This window comes from Agelaius phoeniceus, chromosome 7 (genome assembly GCF_051311805.1).
Source record: "Agelaius phoeniceus isolate bAgePho1 chromosome 7, bAgePho1.hap1, whole genome shotgun sequence".
Taxonomy (NCBI): Eukaryota; Metazoa; Chordata; class Aves; order Passeriformes; family Icteridae; genus Agelaius; species Agelaius phoeniceus.
In genome coordinates this window covers 39,342,611-39,366,248 of record NC_135271.1, presented here as the reverse complement: position 1 = coordinate 39,366,248, position 23,638 = coordinate 39,342,611, and the positions used below count along the sequence as shown (strand labels likewise).

The window sequence follows — 23,638 nt, the reverse complement described above, 5'->3', positions numbered from 1 at the left end:
AAATTCAGATATGACTTTCTTAAGACTATATATCATCAAGCATGAGTGTTGCATGGAGAATGTGCATTGTGTACAGAAATAAGTTTTTTTATTTCTTGTTCTATTTATTTACTCCGACAGTAATCTAATGAAGAAAGACATCCAGAAATTCAGAGATTAAGAAAATGTCTTTGGTTTGTTACAAACTGAAAATCCACAGATTTAAAATTCTTAGAAACATTATCTGTAGAAGATGTCCTTTGATTAGGTAAAAATATGCTAGATAAGTGAAACTTAGAGGATTAGCAAGTGTGTCCAGATCTAACTATTACAACAGATATGGAAATGCTGCTCCTGATGCTCTTCATTACCAAAATAAAGTACTTGTGTTAGAAGCATTTCAGGAGTGAAACTTGAAGCATGTTACAAATGTGATTTCAAGCTAGCATGGACCTTCCAGCTTTTGAGGCTGGTAAGTAACAATGTTGATCTTACAGTGGTAAGGGACCAAGGCCTTTGTGTATTAAATATTAAATAGGAAATTATGGGCAGACTTTCAAATAATGGCTTTTGCCTGAAATAAACCTGGAAGTGCCGTTGGATGTCTGAAGACAATTTAGAAAGAACACAGACAGGGTTTTACCTGTGTTACTTCAGTGTTGTCTTTGAGACCTTTCCTGGAACACCACTCTCAGGATGTAGTAGTCCTTGGCTTTATTTCAAAAGGCATAAACTATAGGTCTGTTTTCTTTGAGGCCACAGAAGATTGTGAGCATTGGGAGCTGCTGTTAAGCACATCATTCAAAGCCCAGTGACTATTTACAGGTGACAGGAAAGCTGCTGAAGAGCACTGGGTATACAGAATTCTGGCAGACACCCCTAAAGACAAACTGTATTTTGTGTAAAGAGGGAGGGCAGACATAGTTCTGTTGTTATGAAGGCCAAAAAGCAAAAGTGGAACAAAACTGTAGTGACCTCTGAGACCTGAAACTTCTCTCAGCTCCTGCTGTAGGACAATGTCTGTGCTATTAGTGTTTGTGGTGGAGCTTTGCTGAAGGTTTCTCTCAGATCTCTGAGATGCATCTCAAACATCTCTGTTGGGCAGCTCCTGACTTAGCAGTTGATAACTCCAGATATTTTATTCTCTAAGCAATCTCTCAATCTGTGAACCTTGTTGATCAATTTTTGTGGGGTTTGGTTTGGGGTTTTTTGGTTTTGTTGGTTTTTATTTAATCTCAGTGAATGTGAGGTCTGCTTGTTCTGACACAGAGGATCTGCATGTCCACTCCTAACTATCGAGGATACGCATGCCGTTCACCAGCAGGAATGTTCTTTGGCATGACTTGTCACTTTGCATCCAGTTCAACTTGCTGTTCCTTGTTCTGAGATCTCTTGTGTGCAGTAATATTTTTATTACAGAAAATACTGTGCTGATGAAAGCTTAAAAGTTCTTGGATCAAAATGGACAGAAATACACTTCCTTGTTGGATACCAGGCAGGCTTCATGGCAGAGTTGTCCAAAACTTCAGGTCAGAGGAGGGTAGACAATGGAGTTGAGAAAGCCATGGGGAAAGCTATCTCCCCACTTCTTTCATCCTTAGATCTATAGAATGGAGTGAATAATGGCATACTGTGTTTCTGTTCAAGTCAGTAAGAGTTTTGGCAGGAGAGTCATCGTGATCCATCTGGTATGAAGTCTGAAGACCTGTTGTTTGCTGCAGTCCTTGGAAGCCTGTTGAGTGTTGTGGGCCTTGGTTCCTTTGTTGGCCATATGAAAAGGATGATACCAAACTTTCATGGATGGAAAGTGTTTTTATATGCAAAGCTGTGCTGGTTGCTGCTGATGACAGAAGAAACAGTATAGCTTGAACTGCAGTTGCACACTGGAACAATGGGGTACTGTGATTCCCTTCCACTATGAAGGGTGCTTGTGTACCCAAGTTCATAATCTGTGAAGAATTCCACTCCACAGGGAATTGCAGATCCAATTAATTATGGCAACTTTTTGAGCACATAACTTAGTAAAAAATCATTCTTTAAAGTAATGAGAACGATGAATGTACATTTATCCCTACAGCAGTGAATTACATTTGTACCCTTTTCAAAGTTATTTTTAATTTTTAGGAGATTTTAGAAAGTACTTGAAAGGATCAAACCCAAGTGTCTGCTCTTCTTAAGCATATGTGTATGCTTTTCCAAAATAAGAGCATGTGTAGCTTTGCTGCTTAACTTTGTGAGCCCAAGCCACTGCTTTGTGTCCAGATATGTATTCTGAAGGTGGATGTGTCAATGGCTACACCCCCCTTGGAGAAGGTGCTGCTGCAGACTGTCAGAGGTCCTTCATCATAGCTTCATTTTTTTTTTTGTTCTTTTTATTGATGTTTGTTTCTTCAAGGTAAAGTCAGGGAAAAAGCCCACAGAACTGGTGCATCCACACAGGTTGGATGCTGCTGGGGAAGTCTAGTTAGGAACATGTGAGGTTAATTACTTTTTCAGGTCTGCACACTGTGATTTATTCTGCTTCCACTCCCATTTGATTCCATTGTCTTGGTTCAGGATCTGCAGAGCAGTGTGCTTGCTAATGGACATGGGGAGATCCTGTTTTGGCAGGATTCTCTGAGGCACATAAAGCAAACCCTATCCAGTAAAATTAATGATAGAATTCTCAATTGTTTCAGTGGTACCTCGGTTTCACTTACTAAATTTAGGAAATGTGGTGGAGTCTAGCTGGCCCATGGTCCAGAGAATGGTGGTTATCACCATCCTCATAAGTCTTCCACTTCAGATGGAGTCTTTTATTGCTGAAAAAGCCTGAGTGGTCAAGACTTAAAAGGAGAGGTGAATAATCTGTTTGATGAAACAAACTTGGGATCCCTAGGAAGAGAAGAGGTTGGGTGGGAAGAGAGCTCATCCCATTCACACATAAAATAAAAAGCACAGGACTGACAAATTGCAGTGCTAGAGTCTTCATACTTGTTTAAACTTCAAGTTTTATTTGTTTTCAGTAAATCTTTGCAGTAACTTGTTCAATTGAAATATGTGCTGGAGAGGACAATGGTAAGAGTTTCTCACTAGGCTGTGAATAGCTGTACACTTCACATCTGCGAAAATAATGATATAAATGCAGAAATATATTTAAGTTTTAAGAACTAAAGCTAACTACTGCTGTTAGTAATTCATTATGAGTTATCACAAAGAACATTTCAAAGATTTGTCTGGTAGGGGAGTCTTGTGTTTGAATGAAACACATATCTCTTACTGTAAGGATCACTACCAAGAGAATGCATGCTCCTTTCAAAGAACAAAAACTGATGGTCTCTTTTTTCTTCTTCTTTTCAGGCAGCACAAATAGTCCTGATTTCTCTCTTTGAATTGAACACTCCCGAGTTTACCATGTTACTTGGTGCCTTGCCAAAAACATTCCAGGATGGTGCTACCAAGCTCCTGCACAACCACCTCAAGAACTCCAGTAACACCAGTGTGGTGAGAGGCCCTTGTCCTTGCAAACAGCAGAGCCCCAAAGACAGCAGCTCATTGATAAGCTGTTGCAGATGTTCCATTCAAATTATCTGTAACTGTTGTCTTGAAGCAATATGGCAACAGAGGCTTTTGTTTGATTTTGCTTTTAATAGGAACCATTAAAATAAAAAACTCAGTTATTTTAAAATTTAATATAGTCCTAACCAGAAGAGATTAAAGAATTACTGAGAAGTGCATTAAAATTGGTGGGGTTTGTGCTTTCAAGTTGGTGGTGCTTTTGAAAGTCCTGCCAGTAATGACTTTTTGGCTAAAACAGATCCTGATACCACAGATTTTCTGGGCTTATGACTGTTACTGAGATCAATTTAATAACTGTTATACTGTCTGTTAAGGAGCTTGCAGGATCTTTAATAGGACCTACAAGGTCACCTCACTCTATGCCTATTTCCTTATGTTTTGCTTTTATATGAAGCTCTTACATATTTTTATTTCACTGAAGGAATATGGTAGTAGATTTAAATAGGAAATTTCTTTCCCTTCCCAGAGCAGCAAGGATTAGGGAATTTTTTGTCTTTTTAATGTGGAAATCTTGTGAACTTGCTGGAATTTGAACCCTCCTATCTTTGCACTTCCACAGGGCTAAATAGAGTTTAGTGTAAGCTAGAACTGCAGTGTTAGGCTTCCAGGCAAATGGTCTGGATTCTCTAATAGTTTTGACTCTGTGAGAAAAGTGTCAGAATTGAGAGCAATTCCTACTCATTTTGCTGTGGTATAAAAGATTGTGCAGGCCAGTGGAAAAATGCTAAGTTACACTGCTTACTTATGCTCCTAACGAGCATAATCAGAATGCTTTAGACAATGTGGAAAATAGCTGTGTAATTAGAATACTAAATTGTCAGGGTAATGATGAGCATATTTTGGAGCCTTGCAAATCTTGTTTGAGAAGCTGGATTGATTGACCAGTTCTCTGGCAATATTTGCAGGCCATACATGTTGTGTATTTAAATTTGCAGGTACTGTGGGTTTTACAGAAGTGCAAATACACTTTCTTTATCCTCAGAGTCATATTTTCAGGAAAATATTAATGACTACATGAGCCATGGCTGCAGATTTTTAGGTCAAAAGGCATAATCAAAACTGCACTAAACTTGTCTAGAACAAACAGAGGCACTGTTTGGACCTGTTGCTGTACTCCTGCCTGTGCATTGCAACACATTGCTAATCCCTGTCTTCCTGCTTCTGTGTCAGGGTTCCCCCAGCAATACCCTTGGTCGGACTCCTTCCCGGCACTCCAGCAGCAGAACCAGCCCCTTAACTTCACCTACCAACTGCTCCCATGGTGGACTGTCTCCAAGGTAATGTGGCAGGCTAATTAAACCCCTTGCAAAATACTAAAGGATTTCAACACCAAGTGTGCGTTTGCAGAATATGACTCACTTTGAAAGCAAAAAGAAGACAATAAGTTTACAGTAGATTTCTGCAAAGAAGCAGTGTTTGAACATGATAATATGTGGCTGGTGATTGACTTCAGTGTTCCAGTCCTCATGCTGTCTGTGTAATCTTAATATCTTTTCTTATCATATTAGTTTTCTTTCGTGGCCTTCTTCAGAATTACATTTGTGGCTAATGAAGGTAATATTAATTGGCAGCATTAGAAATAAGGTCCTGTTGAGATTGCTTATGTCACGAAGTCTGTGATGACTTTCAGATCAAGAGTTTCAGATTGTGCCCTTTTTTAGGTGTGGACCTGTAATCAGTAATTCTTCTGGCTGTATTACAGGGCTTGAGCTGCTGAGAGAAGCGCTGTATCTGCTGTTCCCCTCTTATTCTTTGTGAGGATGCAGGACAAGCAAAGTCGGTGACTGTGTTTCAGTGCTGAGTACCTCCCAAATTGCTCACCTGGCTCCTCACCAGCAGAGCAGTGGCCTGGTCTTTTGACCAGCAGGTCTATTGCAACCAGGTGTTTTGCTGAAGCTGCAGGTGCTACCCTAGAATATTTTGGTCCACTCCAAAATCTTGTATTCAGCTGACATGGGCTCTTGGCTGCTGGGAATGTGGATGTTTTGCAGCATTAAAACTTAGAGTAGGGGAGATGACATTGTAGACTGTATGTTCTGGGACCATAGAAATACTGGAGGAAAGCAGCAATCTGTTACCTGAACAAGGTCTGGTTCATGCTGTGGAAAGGCTTAAATTCTGCTGCCTTTATCTGTCTGTCCTCTTCATGACAGGTTGTGGAAAAGCATAAGGAACCATGTTGGGTGGGGACTGCAGTTCATAGTGCAGTGTAGCAGATGACATTGAAATCTGTTGATCTACCCATGTTACTTGCAAAACTCTTTCTGAAGGGTTGCTTAGACATGTGAGTTCCAGTGTGTCAGGAAAAGTACAGGCCTTTAGCATTTAATGAATAATTATACTAATACCAGCAGCATAGGAATCATTGGTGATTCCTGAGAAAATTTTGGGTATCTAAATACATCTTTGTGACTTCTAAATCTCCTGTAATTCAAAACTAAACCAAGAGTTGGCAAGCCAAAGCCAAGTTGCCTATTATGAATTTTTTTCCACAAATGTTTCATTAAGAAATTAAGTGGTAGAGTTTCAGGGGAACAGTTCCAACTATGTTGCTTCCTTTTTGACTAGCTTGAGCATTGTTGCCCTGCTGATTTCTGTCATGGGAAATTACTGACTGTGTCTCCCTGTGGTTACGTTGTGGTTTTGTTGGCCATGTTGGCATGTGGCGCTTATTTTGTAATTCCACAACCTTTTACCATGCCTTTTGGGTTTTGCCATTGGGACACAATTGTTTATTGCCACTTCACTCACTGTTTTCTATTTGTCTTTGCATTCTTCTCACCTCTTGATGTCAGGAGGCAAATATCAAAGTATTGATTAAAGCATCCAGTGTACATTGTTGCTGTTGCTTTCTAGCATTTTGGATTTAGAAACTGAAGGGTTTTTTCTACATGTGATTTGTTCTCAAGGACTAGTTTGAGAGGGCATATAATTCCAGAGCATTCTGCCATGGATGCAGTCGGCCAGGAATTTCCTTTAGAAAACAATCATTCCTTCCATTTTGTAGAGTTCTTGGAGGTGTTTAATCAAAAATTTAGGTGTCTTTTTGAGAAGTGTTCCCTGCTTCCTTGCTAGATTTAGTTATTCAAGAGTGATGTTTAAAAGTTACTCTTCAGTGATAGGTGAAGGTGGAAGCTGCTATGAAAGCCCTTTGAAATATTTGGAAGGGAGAAGCTGTATGTTTTTGTGGTGAGTGCCCTCTGAGCTGTAACAGTATCTGCAGATTTTTGCCAGTTGTAGAAAAGGCAAGTACTGCAAATCAGGGGCAGTAGCTTCTGAAGCTCTGCTGGGCTGCATCCTTCTTGAAAATGTCTCGTGTAGCACAGTTTGGGCACGGTCCTGACTTTAAGGGAGAATTTAGCTCTGGTTGTCCTTTCAGAGAAGAGGCTTTGAAAGATGTGCTGACAGGTCGTGGTGAGTAGCGTGTGCTGCAGTATTGCCTTCTTTGGTATAGGTGTTTCAGTGTCATGTTTCCATTTCAAATGCTTGTTTGCTATTCAGCATTGCTGGGAAATGTCACTTTTCTCTCTACAAACTCAGAACAGAAGCATGCCCAGGTCATTCTGATAGCAATGTAAAGGATAAAGATTCCCAGTTTCTTTGTGTAGCTCTTCTCCAAAAGTAGGCTTGGCCTTACATTTTCATGGGGCCTGCTGCCAAAGGTTTGTAGTCAGGTTGTGCATTCCCATTGCCTCCTGGGATGCTCTGTGTGCAGGCCCTGCTTACCCTGTCCCTGCCCATGCCTTGTACAGGCAGCCTGAGTGTAGTCAGTGGAAGGATTATCTCCACTTCTTAATGCCAGCTTTGGTTTTGAAGATTATGCTTTCCTTGTGTTTTTTTCTTGGTTCACAGATTGGAGTTAAATGCAGAGGCATACGTGTGTTTGGAGCTGGGATATGTGCAGAAAGGATAATTGGGTTCTGTAGAAATATGAAAATGCTGCTAAGCATAGCTGCTCTCCCATATTACTGATGGTTTGAGGGCAACACCCTCAACATTAGTCAGCAAGATTTCCTTGATACAGATTTACTGTATTATCTATCTGTGTGTTCCAGGTGACTGATTTTTTGGGAGTTGTGTGTTTGTGTATTTATGTGTACATGTATTTGGGCTCTAGGGATAGATTTTGAATGTTTTGGCTGAAGTGGACTCTGCAAACAGCTGATTTGCCTATCCAGATGATAACATCTGCTTAAGTATCCCCTAAAGTCTTCAGGAGGGTTGCATGCTTTCAGGGTCTTGGACAGAGTCCTTTCTCCTGTCTTCATTTACTCCTTCCAGTTCTGCTTCATGGTCACTATAACATATCCACTACATCTGTGAGTTACTTCTGCATTTGTATCTGCTTTTTTTTTTCATTAACAGTGTTAGTTTTTGGTGAGAGGAGTTATGGAAGAGAGATGTGCTTTCTGAAAAAGAAAACAGGGAAGGGCATTTGGGAAGACTGAAAATAATAGGAAAAAACCACCAGACTTCAGACTGAAAGAGAAGAATGTTTCCTAGGCAAAGCACAGATTAATGGCTTGGGTTTGTGTAGGACAGGGAAATCTTCTGAGATTTAATAAATGATGTTTAGCACGAAGTGGCAAACACTAGGTTGTGAAGTCCTTTGGTGTTAGAATACTGTTCTGAATGGTAAATTGACTTCTGCAAATTTAAATTTTACATTCAGGTTGGGAACATCACATATTAGAATTTTGTAGGAGTAATTGAATGAATACATTTGGAATGAGTTTCTGCCAAGTTTTGTTTATTGAAAACAAGTAAACAAAGATCACCCAAAATTAAAGAAAACAATTTAGTCTTTCAAAGATCTTTAGAGGAAATGCATCAGAATAAAAGGCTACAATTTTATCTGGCTATGTAAGTTTACATATTTGCTATTTGCTGATAATAAAAGATACCATTAAAAACAAAATTTGATTGACACTTTCAGTATTAAGTTGAGCAAACAAAGACATGGAAACAGAATTAAAATAAGCCACTCACTTTATGCAATAAGAACAAGCCTGCATTGTTTGGTGGCCTGTGTTCAGGTAGGTGAGACCTGAGCTGTGAAACTTCTGATAAGCAGTCTGGAAGTCTGGAGTATTTCCTTGATAATACTGGCATGTAATAGCTGTGGGATTTGATTGCTGGTTAATGAGTGAAATTCTTGACACTGCTCTTCAGAGGAGTTTTTTAACTGGCTTTGCTGCTGTTTGCACTGGAGCAATTTTGACTTGTTTGTCACTTCTCACGTGAAAGTATCTTTCACTTGCATATGTTCAAATACAATATCCAAGACAATGTGCTGAAATGTAATAGAAACAAAGTAGTATTGTGAATACTCCACCAGCTGAAGCATCTGTTCTCACTGGAAGGTGATTTTGAAAATCCATGTACCGTAATAGGAAAAGGACAAAGGCAAGAGGTTTGGCAAATTGACACAGGAATGGATGTTTGACCCAAAGGCACAGGGTCATGCAGTAACTTAAAGGGGCCTGTGAAAGTTTAAGGAGCAATCTGAATTAACTCAGAGGCTGCTTTCACCCAGTCTTTCCAGCTTTGTCTGCTGAGACCTGGGCCAGGTCCCTATGATACATTGACACTCCAGACTGACTTTTCACTTGCTGCATATTTGGCTTCAACTCTTCAGTTTGAATCTGGTGAAACAGGATCAGATCTTAAGCCCTGCAAAGGTTTTCTGATTATGTAGGGCCTGACTGCAGGCTTTTATAGAGGCACCAGGAGACAAACTTTACAAGGTACCTTCAGGTGTCTAATAAAAAAATAAATAAAATCCAATTTTTCTTTCTTCCAGGGAAATCCTGTTGCTTAGAAACACCTGCTTAGAGTTTGAATACACGTGTGGCCAGGGATTGCTTGCGTAGAACATTATAAATGGAGTTGTTTATAGAGGCTATATCCATTTGTGAAATCTACTGGTTAGTACAAGCAGGGACTGGATTTTTTGTGAATCATATTATGTTAGGAATAAAAATAGGAATGAATAATAAAGACCAAAACAAAGACTTGTGAGGCGCAATGGAGTATTCTTGTTTAATTTTGTTTCTATTAATTTTTTTCTCTCTCCAAGGCAGCATGACAGCACTAAGCCACTCAGATTATAGTTTCTTTTTTTTTTCCTCCCTCTCCTTTCTCTGTTTTTTCTCTCTTTTGTTTCTCCTCTGGTCACGGCAGTCGGCTCTGGGGTTGGAGTGCAGATGGGCTGTCGAAGCACCCCCCTCCCCTTTCTCAGCCTAACTCCATCCCCACTGCTCCTTCCCACAAGACTTTCAGACGCTCTTACTCTCCCAGGTAACAAGCTACCTGTTAAACCAACTTGTCTGAGGTGTCACAGTATTATTTACCTTTCACACCACAGGATTTGTTCAAATGTGGGATTTGCAGAGGCTTTGGTTGGAAGAGGAACAGAGATGATGATGATGATACCTTTCAGAGAGTAGGGGTGATGAGCAACCACTTGCTCGCTGCTTGGGGAAGATGCAGCTTGCAAGTGGGGATAAAAAAAAGTGGATTTTTCCAGACTCTTTCACCCATTCCAGAAGATGGCAGGGAATATGCTTCACAGTCAGTTTCCAATGCAGAACACAGTTGCTGAGCACTTTGGCAGGCACTGGTTGCGTTACAATACCAGGGGCAGGATCTTTCAATTTGGCTGCACCGTGCATGTGCAGTAGAGGATCTCCAGATGGACACATACAGCTCAGGAGTGACTTCACATAGAGCTTTGCTTGTGTATTGTGATTGTGAAACATCTTGGAAATTTGTAGTATTGAAATTAAAATTGTCCTTACCACAAGATTTTGAGTATATCAGTTTCAATTTCAACATCTGTTCCTCCTCCTGTGCCCTCACATGTTGTTCCAGTCTGCATCTTGGATCAATAAAGTGGACTAAAGCTGTATGCTAGTTTAAAAAAAAAAAAACCCAACCTGAATACAAATTTAATTTGTCAGATCTCTGTTAAATTACTTGGATTTTTTAATGTTTAAACCCTGACAACACACCCATCTGTAAATGTGGTTTCTCCTGACTTAGATATGTCTGTTACCTGAGGAAGGACTATATAGTCTTTCCTTAAAGCAAAAGGTCCTAATGAAAAACTATTGAAAGAAAAGCAAAGAAATTTTTCTTTAAGGGCTTAAAGTTTGAGAACCTGTGACATCTGAGTGAGAAAATAGAATGCAGTAGTAGGTACCTCTGTGAATACCTGCAGAATTAAAAACTTTAAATTAATGTTCTGACTCTGCTAGGACACTGTGGAGATATCAATGGAGGGGATCCATATTAATTTTTGGAATAAAACTAGTTGAGAGTGTTTTTTCTGTCTTCTTTATCTGACACCAGATAATAAGGTTTGGAATAATGCAACATATATTCCAGCCCAGAGCCTGAAAGTGCAAGGACATGAGTTACTGTGTACTGCTTGAAGACACTAAACTGTGGACTACTTACACATAGTTTGGATTGGAAACTGAATAACAATTTATGGAAGTAAAATGTATTTCATGCCAGACTGGAAAACTACCAAATTGTATCTTTATAAGCTTACAGACAGCTGCATTGGTTTTGTGCAGCAGATGGAAAATAATGTTGTGACATCCCTAAACGCTGCTCATCTCTACTCACTTCTTATTCATCCTGTGCCTTTCCTCTAGTTTTCTGCATGGGTCATAATTTTTTTTCCCTTTTGTGCCTTTTTTTTCCTGAAAGGTGAGTGTAGTTCCATTTTATTTTTATTCCCCCCATTGTGTTGTCTGTGAAGTATTCCAGTGCACATACTGTCAGTAGAGACGTGTGTTCACATTGTAGAATTTTCATTCATGTAGAGCACAGCCATAATGTGACCTCCTACACAGGCTTACTTCTGATATATGAAATCACTGGATTCTTTAGATCTTTATTAAAATGTGGGTTTGTGCTTTGACAGATGCATCAGATTGGTGGCTCTGAGAAATTACCTTAGTCCCTTAGCACTGAAGAGTCTGTATTCTCATTGTTCTCTGGTAACAGTGTAGGGCAGAATTCATCCCTGAGGAAAGAAGTGATGACTTCAGCAGATTTATTGTCAGTATTATATTTGTGATTATTTCTTGGGTTTTCTGCCATGGATTTAATTGTGTGACCTTTGGTAAGTCACATCATCTCTTGGTGTGAGAACACAGGTACAGTCATACCTTTTCAAATGGTGGTTTCATTGCCCACTTCAAAGTTGTATGAAAAGTCCTTTAATAGCTGTGAATTAAACGTGCTTGAGCTCAAAACGTATATTTTTGAGGTTGTATGAAACAAAGATTTTCCTATTCCCTACTGGTACTTCTAAAGAACCTAAAAACTGCCTTGCCTTCTGTCTGGAAAGCCATCACAGTGCATTACTGTTGTTCAGCTGTCTGAAAAGCCTTAAATACTTTAACTTCTGTAGGTTTATGAACAGCTTTTGTTTCCTGATCTTGGTCTGTTAAATGATTGCTCATTCTCCCTGATCTGCCAGACACTGTTTGGGGAATTGTTCTTTGGTTTCTTTGCCAAAATACATGGTGCTGATGCTTGTGTAAGTGTAGTGCGAACACGTTGCTTGGGAGCCAGGGATTATGGCTATTTTCAGTGTGTTAATCCCAAAGGAATTGGGAATCCCATCTTATCCTCTGTCTGAAGTCCCAAGTTTCTTCCAGAAAAAAAGCTGTGGTTCTAGATATTTAATAGATATTAAATATCCTGCTTTTGGTTCCATTGAAAATAACAGCTGTGTACGCAGAATTCAGAAGGGATTTTCTTGTTTGTTTGTTTGGGTTTTTCCCCACCCACCTCATAGGGAATCTTTCTTTTGTGGAAAAGGAACACAGCTCAGTTCAGCCATCTGCCTCCAAGCTCATCCTGTCATTCTTCCCAAAATGTTATGAAATAGTAATTCACCACTGTAGGGAGCCACTTCTTGCATTTATTGACAAACAACTTGATGTAAATGTCTGATTCAGTCTATTTGCTTCTGGCTCTACTGAGATCTGAGACTACGCCAGAAATTGTTCTCTCTTACTGGATCTATTAATTTAGCGATTGTCATGCAAACTCAACTTCTCCTAGATAGAGCAAAGCCCTGCCAATAATGCTTTTTTATTTTCTCAAAGATTGTAGGAAACTTCTCTTTTGCCAGATCTTTTAATATCATCTGCCCTTGCATGCAAGGCATTTATCATGAGACCTAATTTTGGATAACTCCTCAAGGAATCCCAAAACTTTTGGCTCAGAAATTTCTGAGTAACTGATAAACTGCGAGAAAGTGTCAGGTTTGAGTGAGAGAATTCCCAAACTTAGGCCAAATACTGAAATGCTGTTTTTATCAAGGCACTGTGCAAGTGAGTTAGGTTTTACTACTTCATAAATTAAAATGGGCCATGTTAGACTAAGGTTTATGTCAAGTTATGTTTTCCTTTCCATTTAAATCTGTCATAGTTTCATATATTGTTAAACTTAAATTTCACTGATTTCATTTCCACCAGCTGTCACAACCATTTTGAGTTCTTACAGTGATTGATAGTATTTTCCTTTTTAAATTACACCACTGCCACACTGGGAATAGGGTTTTTTGTTTTACAGAAGGTAGCACATTTACTGAATGTAAGAAACAGTGGACCTGTTTTCCCTTCACTTACAGCAATGTGTTCTCCTTGTTTTAGCCCCATTTGAGGGGAAGCTCAGACCTGAACTCTGCTTTGATTCCATCCATGTTGTGTTACAAGTCACTGTTAGAAAGGGCACTCCAAACCATATGTCTCCAGCTTGTTTTTGTTGACAGTCAGAAGCGGATTCCAGTTTCATTTGTAACATTTCATATACGTTTGGTCTTTAGTATGCTGGATTATGACACGGAGAACCTAAACTCTGATGAAATCTACAGCTCTCTTCGTGGAGTCACAGAAGCGATTGAGAAATTTAGTTTCCGTAGTCAAGAGGACCTGAATGAGCCAATCAAACGTGATGGAAAGAAGGATTGTGACATTGTAAGTGTTCTGTTGTTTATTGTCCCCCAATAGATGAAATTTTAAAATGTTGTGATCAAACCTGTCTGTGGATTGTTAGTGTACAAAATCCAGTTATTCCTGCTACAGGCATCTTCTGCTTATTGGTTGTTAATTTCTTATACCTTAATTATGGGGTTTCACTGACTTTCCCTTGGCTCCCTTTGAACTCTGGCCTCCTGTGGAATGTGCTCACTGGGCTTCTGTGCCATGAAGGATGGAAACAGTGCTGGTGTTCCTCAGGCTCAGCATGGCTCAGTGATGGCTTTTGCCTGGAGTGTGTGTAGTCAGTTCTGTAATGGGAAATGTTAGGACCTGTGATCACTCCAAGTGCACAGCTCATACAGTATCTTATGCTGCAAGAGTGGTTACAGAAACTATGATTATGAGATATTTTTGGGCAGGTGTAGTAGTGTGAAAGAAAGAGGTAGTAATCAAAGTTTTAGGTAAGTAATATGTATAAATAATACAAGTAAATCTGGGCTTTTTCCTGTTGGTGGGTGAACTCCAAAAATGCTACGGTTTCCATAGAATTTTGAACATACCTTTTTCCCTCTGTTCAATTCCCCTAGGTGTCTCGGGATGGTGGCCTTGCTCTCCCCAGTGGCGATGTCCGCGGAAGCGGTGACATGGTGGAAGGCGGCAGGATGGCTCTGGATAACAAAACCTCCCTCCTGAACACGCAGCCTCCCCGCGCCTTCTCAGGGCCCCGTGCTCGGGAGTACAACCCCTATCCTTACGCTGACACCATTAACACTTACGACAAGACTGCCCTGAAGGAAGCAGTGTTTGATGACGACATGGATCAGCTCCGGGATGGTTTGTATCCGCTCACCTCGTAACCCTGCAGGCAGCTCACTGCCTCTCTGGTGTACTGGTGTATGGCTGGTGCCCTCAGATACGTGCCTGCCTGTGCATGTGTTGTGTATTACATTGCAACTGAGCTGAGGCTTGGTATGAAATACCCTTTGTTCTCATGTCCCAGCAGAATCTCGTCTATGGATACTGAGAAGAAATGTTATATTGCGGTTTTGATTCTTGTTTGCCTGGGGTTTCCTGTAAACTACTCCCTTTAGCATCCACATGCATCTGTAGGGACACTGCTTTGGAACCTTCCCCTTTTCATGGCTGAAATGCCTCACTCAACAGCTTGTTGTTATTGAGTATTTGATTTCATTTAAGTGCAGCTACACATCAGCTTTATTCTTTTGCAGTACACTGATGAGTCACTGTACTTGTATCTAAAGGTCATACATGTGACCATTGGTTTTGGGTGTGTATGTCTGGGAAAAACCACGGCAGTTCTCATCTTGTAGAAGTAATTGTTGGAACTGGAAGAAATCCAATTGTCATCTCTTCCTGGTTCATTAGAAGCCACGTGCAGATGCATGAGCCGTGCTATGAACTCAGGTTAAATTATGGCCTAGTCTGATTCTGTTGCCTGCTTGACTGAGACCACCTGGACGTTGATGCATTTTTGGGGACCCCTTGCTACATGAACCTTATTCCATAGAGGGTGAGCAGTCTTGGCACCTTTGATCTTTTCCCCATTTCTCCAAATGATTTGCTGCCATTTGTCCTAGAAGTACCCATTGACCATTCGGATTTGGTGGCTGATCTTCTGAAAGAGCTCTCCAACCACAACGAACGGGTGGAGGAGCGGAAAGGAGCTCTCCTGGAACTGCTGAAGATCACAAGGGAAGATAATCTTGGAGTTTGGGAAGAGCATTTCAAAACCATTTTGCTCTTGCTGCTGGAAACGCTTGGAGACAAAGATGTGAGATGTAGATTTTGTCTTAAATCTCCTGTCCATTGCTTCATCTTGGGTAATAATTCCTACACACAAGTTTAAATGAAACCTGCCACTCATCAGTGATACTGCACTGCTCATTTTTTCTTTTGAAGTTTGACAACTCTTACTTTAGTTTTCACTCTGTTCAGTGATGAGTTTTAAGTTACTCTAAATGTCCCAGTTTTTCCCCCTCCCTCCAGAGTGTTACTAATAAATAGATAGTAAATTTAACTAGAAACAGAAAAGAAGTTCTAGTCTAGTAAAAAACTGTCAAGACTTCTGTTACTCTCTTCTGAGTTAGGATAAAGCTACAAGCTCTTAGCTATATTATACCCATACCCAGCAAGCAGAATAAAGGCATTCTAGAATAAATTAATTTTTTCCTCTGGGTTGTTTAAAGACCCAGGGTATTAGATCTCATGGGATGAGTCTCTGTCTCTTGTAAAAATGCCATGAAGAACAAGCTGCTTTTATAGGGGATCTTGTTTTGAAATGTTAAAAAAAAACCAGTGTTATTATCACAGTTTTATGTCTGGTAGTTGATCAAAGTGGTAATGTACAGCCTAGGCTTTTTTTCCATTTGGAGGTATTTGTTCAGCTTGCAGCACAATGATATTTGATAAAGGCTCAACACCCCACTGCACCTTCACATCAGAGCCATGCTCCATCTGAACATTACAATATTAAGGCTTCAAAGCACTCACGGTTCTTTTTTTTGTTTAATCTGATTCAAAAATCTGTTGTATTTCTTACACTCCTTGTAAAATATATATCATGCTCTCAGAATTGTTAATTCTGAAGCAGGATAGGTTGCTGACATTTTCTCAGTCATTGTTCTTAGTTTAAGCATTAACTGCTGTAGTTCTACATGTTTAATGATAGCACCATCACACAAGTATCAGAAGGTCTGGTGACTTTGTCTTAACTACACATGAATTGTGCTACTGTAGGAATTTTGCAGATGAATAGCAAAGCACATGTTTTAAAGGCTGAAGAGGATGAAGTAAAGTATGCTGAACTCTGCTGAAATAATGACATCTATTTGGAGTGGCCACAGGTCAAAAATTTAATGTAAATTATGAAATTGAAACAGATGTTATAAATCCCCTCTGCTCATGATCTTTTGATAGGAAGGATGAAGACACAGGTCAGTGTTGACTACAGTAACTTAAGTCCTTGAAAGTAATTTCCATAGGAGTTACAGGACAAGTCAGTTCCACTTCTTTAGTACATGAAAAACAGCTTTGTGGCATGGATGGAGCCCCGTTTGTTATCTGCCAAGCTGAGCAAAGGAGGAAAGGCAAAACATACATGATCGTGTAATGTAGATGTCCTCCTGTGAGTACAAATTTGTACTTCATCGCCAAAAGAAAATGGAATTTAGGAAAGTAGTAATTCTGATTCTTGTATATGTGAGAACAGTCATTTTATGTGGCATTTTGTGCAAGAGCAGGCAAGGAGCCCAATTCTGAATTTTGTTACATTGATTCCACTGCTCGCTCCACTGGAGCTGGTGGCGTAGGGAGCCATGCAAACTTCTGATGAGCCATCAGAATTCACTTCAGACTACAATTTTGAGAAGTGACTCTTTCTAATCTTTTTCTAATGTCTGGTTTTCCTGACACAGCATTCAATCAGAGCCCTGGCACTGCGTGTCCTGAGGGAAATCCTGCGGAACCAGCCGGCGCGGTTCAAGAACTACGCGGAGTTGACTATCATGAAAACGCTGGAAGCACATAAGGATTCCCACAAGGAGGTGAGTGAACCTTTCAGCTGCTGGAAAAGCAACATGGACCTGCTGAAGAAAGGTAGGACCTGGGAGGCTTAACAGGCAAACATGTTGAATCATCTTGACAGTGGAACAAATCAGTATTAAGTCTCCAAGTATGAAGAGACAGGATTTTTACATGCTGAAACAGTGAGGAAAAAAGTGGAGACTGTCAGAGCTGTTATATAGACTTGGAGCTGTCTGGAGTGGTAGGCCACTGTTTGTAATTTCCGTGCTTATTCTGGGACAGGTTGAGAACTGTAGGGGAAAAAGTGCATGTTTAATTACTTTTTAGAGCATGCTGGGGGCACTGTGCTGCCTCTGTGTGTACAGGTAAGAATACAAAACGTACTCAAGAACACAAAGGCTGTGTTCAAGCAGAATTGTGTGTGAAAACTGAATGGTGAAATTGGGCTGTGCTGGAAAATTGGGAACTGGTGAGTAACAGGAGAAAATGGACAGAGGCCATGCTGCAGTGGCAGAGGAAGAAGCAAAGGGAAGGGTGAATTGCATTTTCCTTTCTGTGAGAGAACTCATATACAAAACTGAAAGTATTCTGAAATAAAGCAAGAATAAAGGGACACGATAACATTTTAAGTAGATCAATTCAAATTACATTTAAGGTTAGTCTTTGTAGATTGATTTCCAAGTTGGATCTTTTAATCTACCTCATGTTGGAAATTTGAACTAAACCTTCTGGAAAGTGCTACCAGAACTTCCCTAGCAGTCTGTGATGGTTTTGTTACCAAAGCCCTTGGTTTGAAATCTAAGGCATTTATTCTTCTCTACAGCAGGATCATTCTAAGTTAGCAGTTTTAGGCATCTCTGAAGATATTTGGCCATGAAAAGATTATTAAAATAGACCAGACTGCTCCAGAGCATTGGGTGCATGACAGAGATTATTTTAACCATGGGTAGCAGAAATTGTACTGTTTGAAAATCAAAACAGCCAAACAAAAAACACCCTCAGGGAAAGAAAATAACAGTCTGGATTTCTCTAAAATACAGAAGTAGAATATGTTTAATGCTTTAGTGAATGAGGCCCACTCTACTCTACCTACCTTCCTCTTCTTGATTTAGAGCCTTTGCACCCCTGTCTTTTTCAGTTCAGAGTAGTGAGAAGCAGTTGTAAATTGATATTCTGATAAAGCAGTCAAACAAAACATTATGTTCTGAAGGAGTGCCTTTTATTGGCAAGTTTTCCTGCTTGCATGCTTCTCAGCTCACCTTGACTCAGTGCCCTTTGTATTTTTTGTCTGAGAATCCTCCAGAGCTAACATTTCTAGCAGGACCTTTTCCAGATTGTCCCTGGCATTGTTTTTAATGTCCCTCAGAATTCACTGTCCTTGTGGGACTGGTGGGTTTTAGAGAAATCAAGACTGAGTTGAAAGCACCATGCTTTATGCCCCTGTATTCTTGTGGTGTGGAAGGGTTCTTCAGGATTTGCATGAGGTGCCTCCTAGGGAAAAGCAGGGAAAGATAAACTCAAACCAGGAATGAGAGGTGGGAGTTCTGGCACTTCTTTATAGAATAATTGAGCTGTGCTCTGCTCAGCAAGTAGCTGCTGTGCTGCACATAGTGTGGCTTTGATTTGACATGGTTTTCCAAGCAGCTTCATAATGAGACATCAGCTGCTGCAGTGGGACCTTTGGGTGGCAGCTGTCACAGCAGGACACTGCAGGTATATTCCTGTTTTGCCAGCCATTGTGTATGCACAGCTGTATTAAGTGGGGACATTGGTTCTGGATTTTTCTTTCTGTATATGAGTATTTTCTGATCCCTGTGTAAATGAGGCTCTCAGAACCATGATGCAGCCCAGGAAAGTATCATCTGCCTGTCAGTAGTTTGAGGATATCAGCATTCCTGAAGTTAAGAAAGGTACCTGCACTTGAGTGTCCACATGAGCTAGGCTAAATATATACCTGGGAATATGCTCAAAAGTAGTTTTACCTGTAGTTGGGACTTGCTGATTCAGTTAAGTCAGTGAAAAATTAACTGAGAGATCATTTGGGCATGGCTCAGTTGGTCAAACTCATAGCCTAGAGCCAGGAGTCACAAATTCCCTTCCCTTGGTGGCCCTCCAGCTTGCTCCCACTGCTGACTTTGCTGCACTGCTCTCTCCAGGAGGGCAGGAGGAGCTGCCCTTTGACTGGATCCCACTGAGCAGGAGATTAAATGAGGATTCACCAGTTTGGGAGTGAAAGGCACTTTGAAAGGATAGCTGAAGAGGGAAAGGAAGTTCCTGAGCAGTCTGTTCCACAGCTTTCTTTCTTACTATATCAGAGCAATATTAAAGGGAGTGGTTGCACTATTCTTACACTGCATAAAATCAAATCTTCTCTAGACTGTAAGAACTATTTCAAGAAAAGCTGGTATATAATTTAATTGGGAAAGGGTTAATCATTGTGTCAGTGATGTCCTGATAAGATGTCACTCCAGTTTCTTATGTTTCTGGGCTGCTTCTGCCTTGTAGCAGAAGACAGAAGTGATCCTTGGTTATGATTTGATAATTTGGTGTCCAACAGGCTGTGTAAGTTAGGAGAAAATGTCTGTTTTGAGCAAGCTATATCTGTTTAAGTCTTTTTTACCTGAATTTCCCCTTCAGCACAGGGACTACTAATTGCTCCCAGCTACTGCTCACATTTTCAATTATATGTGACCCACAGAGACTCAATCTAAAGTGACCAAGCAAAGGGAATTTGAAGAGGAGCAGAAGTGTTAAGGTTGGGTACTGTCTCCAAGAAGTCATAGTAAGAGGCAGTTCTTTGGAAATCAGGAAGGTTTGTTTGTCTACACAAATTCCAATATTGCTGTTGTTCAGCATCACCAGGAGACATCAAATGTCAAAACCAATATATTCACTAACCAGCAAACATCACCACCTCCCCCAGCTGAGTGCTGATATCTAGTTAAAGTTTCTTTTCTTTTTTAAACAAGAAAAGGCCTGTGACTTTATTCCATATTACATAGTTGGAAGTATCAAAGCAGTGTTAGCCTAGTTGGATATTTTGGGATGCCTGGATAATTGGCTGTTTTTCCAAGGCCAAGCAGAAGTCTTTAGACAGTTGGGTCTTTGCCATGTCTAAAAATCATCTGCCTTCTTGCTGAAGGCAAGGTCGGGGATCAGCAGAGCAGCACAGCTGAGAGCACCACATTTCCCCCCAGGGATATGGGAGAGGAAAAGTTGGTACATGGAGTTGGAGCTGAGTCACACCTCGTTGTGAGTACAAATGCAGGAGATTGGCAAAGCACAGACCTCAATAGCAGGTCAAAATTAATGTAACCCTAGGCTACAGACTAGAAGGCTCTCAGTTGGGATTCATGTTTAGTTTGCATTTTTTAACTTTGTCCTGTTTTTATACTGTTTGTAGTACAACAGTCTGTTCAATGCTGATGATTTAATGGGGTGATGTGAAGAGTCAAGCCTGCTTCAGTCACAACTGGAAACATTTAGGAGGGTTGGCATGTAAATGCCTTTCACTTATTTTAGGAGCATTAGAACGTAATTGAAGTTGTAGATGATATTAAATCTTGTTGATTTTTATCAATCTTTGTTTGTAGTTATTTGGAAGAGAACCATCTTTCTGTTGCCAATTAGTTAATATTAACTCGTTTGTTCCAGTGTAGTTACTCACCCATAACTAAGGAGTGATGCTGCTTGCTGACCCCATACCACTGATAATGACATTGCTTCAGATTCATGCCAGCAAAATGAGGATAATTTCTTATTATTGAGTATTTTTAAACAGAAATAGTTTAGTATTTTGGAAATCAGCAGCGGAGTTAGAAATCATAGGATAACTAATTCCCTGCTTCCTATAGACTTAACTGATGTCTGTTTTCTATGTGTAAGGAAAGGATCCTGTGGCATATCTTAGATACCTAATTTCTGTATTTTATGATATAGAAAGTCCATAAGCATAATTGGGATGCTTATTGTACATTATTGTACATTCTTTGTTGTAACCCTCTGAAAGAGGGAGAGAAGAAGAAATCAGCTACCCCATTACCTGTCGATAATTTTTATTATCTTTCTGAGGTGCTTTTAGATTGGCCTCTGATATTTATATATTGTAACTGTCCTCTGATGATGGTATGATCTGTGTGGGTTTCTGCAAAACGAAAAGCACTAAATGATCAAGTTCTGAAGTTTAATTGTTACCTAGTCTATGCTGGAAGCTACCAAGTGCTGCAGTTGGGCAGTCACTGATGTTTCATAATACGTGTTTATGTGCTTTTTCAGTTTCCCAATACATTTCAAATGTTTAGTGCCCAGGAGAAGCAGTCTAATCTATTTCATCTCTGAATCCTTATAAAAATCACACTGCTTTTTCATCTGCTTAGCACTCCCCATTGCTGAGTCCACTTCCTGCTTTGAAACCAAGTCCATAATTGTTTGTTCCTGTCTGAATTAGACTGTAAAGCCTTCAGGGATGGGAGTTTGCCTGACTAAGTACTGGTAAACCTCCTTTCCCTCCAGCTCAGATTATACAGGCTTTAGGTAACCACCTCTACATGGCAAAAATTGGCTCAAAAGCACAGCCACATGCCTCGTAAGCCTGAAAGCAAAACCTTGTTCTTCTGCTTAATAAACTTCTCTGTGCTCTGCATGTTTCACAGTGGTGTACTAAGCCTCTAAACTTTCAGTGAAGCTTTGCCTGCACTGCCTCATCCTCTACAACCTTCTGCAGAGACACTGGAACTAGCAGTCATGGCAAAGTACTCCCAAAGTACTTCCAAAAGGAGCTTAAGCTCCTGTGGGAAGCTCTCATCAGGTGTCACAGGTGCTGCTTTGCTGAGATCCCTACATGTTACACTGATGCCCTGTGTAGCCTATGAGCCTGGCATGCCTTAGGGGAGTCAGGACATTTTCCTTTACTTATTTTCCAGTACTTTGTGTCTCTTCAAAGCAGAAATGAAACTATGAAAATTCATAAGCTGGTTGCTGCAGCTGTCAGGCAGCAAGCAACATGTTAATGCATGAAGTATAGTAGCTGAGCAGAAGAAATTGAGTGGAAGAGATGGAGTCTGAGCTCTGGTTGTCTTAAATGAATAGGATCCTGTGGCTGCAGTGTGATGTGAACCAGGTAAACCAGTGGGAATTGTCATCCAAAGTTTGTCCAGCAAATTTTGTAGAACTTTGATGATTCCAGTGTGCTTTTCTGTTTGAAGACAAGGCCCTGTGACAGTTCACTGTCTTGATCGCACTAATGCTGCACGTCAGCATATCCCCTCACACTGAAATTAGGAAGCAATTCCCGTGCATATTCCTGGGACTGCCTGACCTGTTACTGCCTAACAAGAAGTTTACTCCTTGGTAGCATTAAGGAAGACATTGCTGGAGATGAACAGCTCTCTGTGTGCTACACCTCACTGGCTTTGTGCATGTGAATATGGCTCCTTCCCTAAAGCAAGCTGGGTGGAAGTATAAAAACTTCTCTTTTGTGACACTCACTAGAAAGGTCTTAATGCATCACAGATGTCTTTCAAGGAGCCCTCCAGCACACAGAGCCTACGTTATGCCAGCAAAAGTCAGGCTGAATCTAGTCTCCAGTGTGTAGAGCATAAGGTAAGCCTTTAGAAAGGAGAAAAACCTGCTGCTTTAAGGCCAAGAGCTATCTCTTAGATCTGCATTCCAGGGCTACCTGCCCTGTGTTGAACGATGTCAAACTATCCAGTTCAAGCCATGGTTTGCTCTAAGCTTTTACTGGGAGGTAAAATCATGTTTGTGACATACCTTACATCCAGCTTAGTGTCTGTGCTTTTAAAGAACTGCAGGCTCTCTCTAGTCTTGCACATCTTGCTTCACAGCCACCCTTTTGAACCTGCTGCTCCCAGCTGCTGTCATCATTTGATGGCTTTTCTACTTTTATTTTGTATCTCTGAGATTCCAAAGAATAATTATATTAGGTCAGACAAAAATCTTGCTTCACTTGATACCCTACCTGACCCACTAGCAAGAAGCAAGCATACAAGCTTCCTGTGGATATTCTTCCCCCTTCCAGCTGTCTTAAAGCCTTTCCGTGTGAATGGTTCTGCCTTGCTTCCCTGGGTTTGGTTGGCTTTTTTTTCCCCCTTTGGTTAACTTGTCTAACTTCTAATCCTCTTGTGACAGCAAGGTCCCCAGTCTGAGCACGTAGCAAACAGCACCCTTTCATTTTCTTGGGCTTAAAGTGTAGATTACATAGACACTGCTTATTGTGGTGTCACTGTTAGTATGAGCCTTTCCTGTCACTTCCCAATGTGTATCTGTTGATCTTGCCATCAAAGCTGGGAGGAAGACCTGTTCCTTGATCCTGTTTATTCATTTCTCCCACTCCTTTTATGGTTATTTCACTCTGCTGGTCAGGTTAAAGCCCTGATTAAAAATGACACTTGATTTTTTGATACTGTAAGGTATGTACAATTTGCAAGGCACAAGCGGTGTGCCTCATGGCAAAATGTCTTTGCTAAACTCTGTTACAATTGCATGTTCTTGTTGCCAAATGACCTGGCAGGTTGTACCTTCTGATAATGCTC

At 40.5% G+C, this 23,638-nt stretch overlaps 1 protein-coding gene across 1 annotated transcript in view; it reads left to right on the top strand.

The window, feature by feature from the left end:
* CLASP1 (cytoplasmic linker associated protein 1) overlaps nucleotides 1-23,638 on the top strand; it is a 170,847-nt gene that overhangs the window by 135,276 nt on the left and 11,933 nt on the right. Inside the window, exons 32-38 of the mRNA XM_077181637.1 lie at nucleotides 3,319-3,462; nucleotides 4,708-4,814; nucleotides 9,721-9,837; nucleotides 13,391-13,541; nucleotides 14,132-14,378; nucleotides 15,146-15,336; nucleotides 16,979-17,107. Of these exons, the coding sequence (XP_077037752.1) occupies nucleotides 3,319-3,462; nucleotides 4,708-4,814; nucleotides 9,721-9,837; nucleotides 13,391-13,541; nucleotides 14,132-14,378; nucleotides 15,146-15,336; nucleotides 16,979-17,107 (1,086 nt within the window). The remainder of the gene's footprint in view (nucleotides 1-3,318; nucleotides 3,463-4,707; nucleotides 4,815-9,720; nucleotides 9,838-13,390; nucleotides 13,542-14,131; nucleotides 14,379-15,145; nucleotides 15,337-16,978; nucleotides 17,108-23,638) is intronic.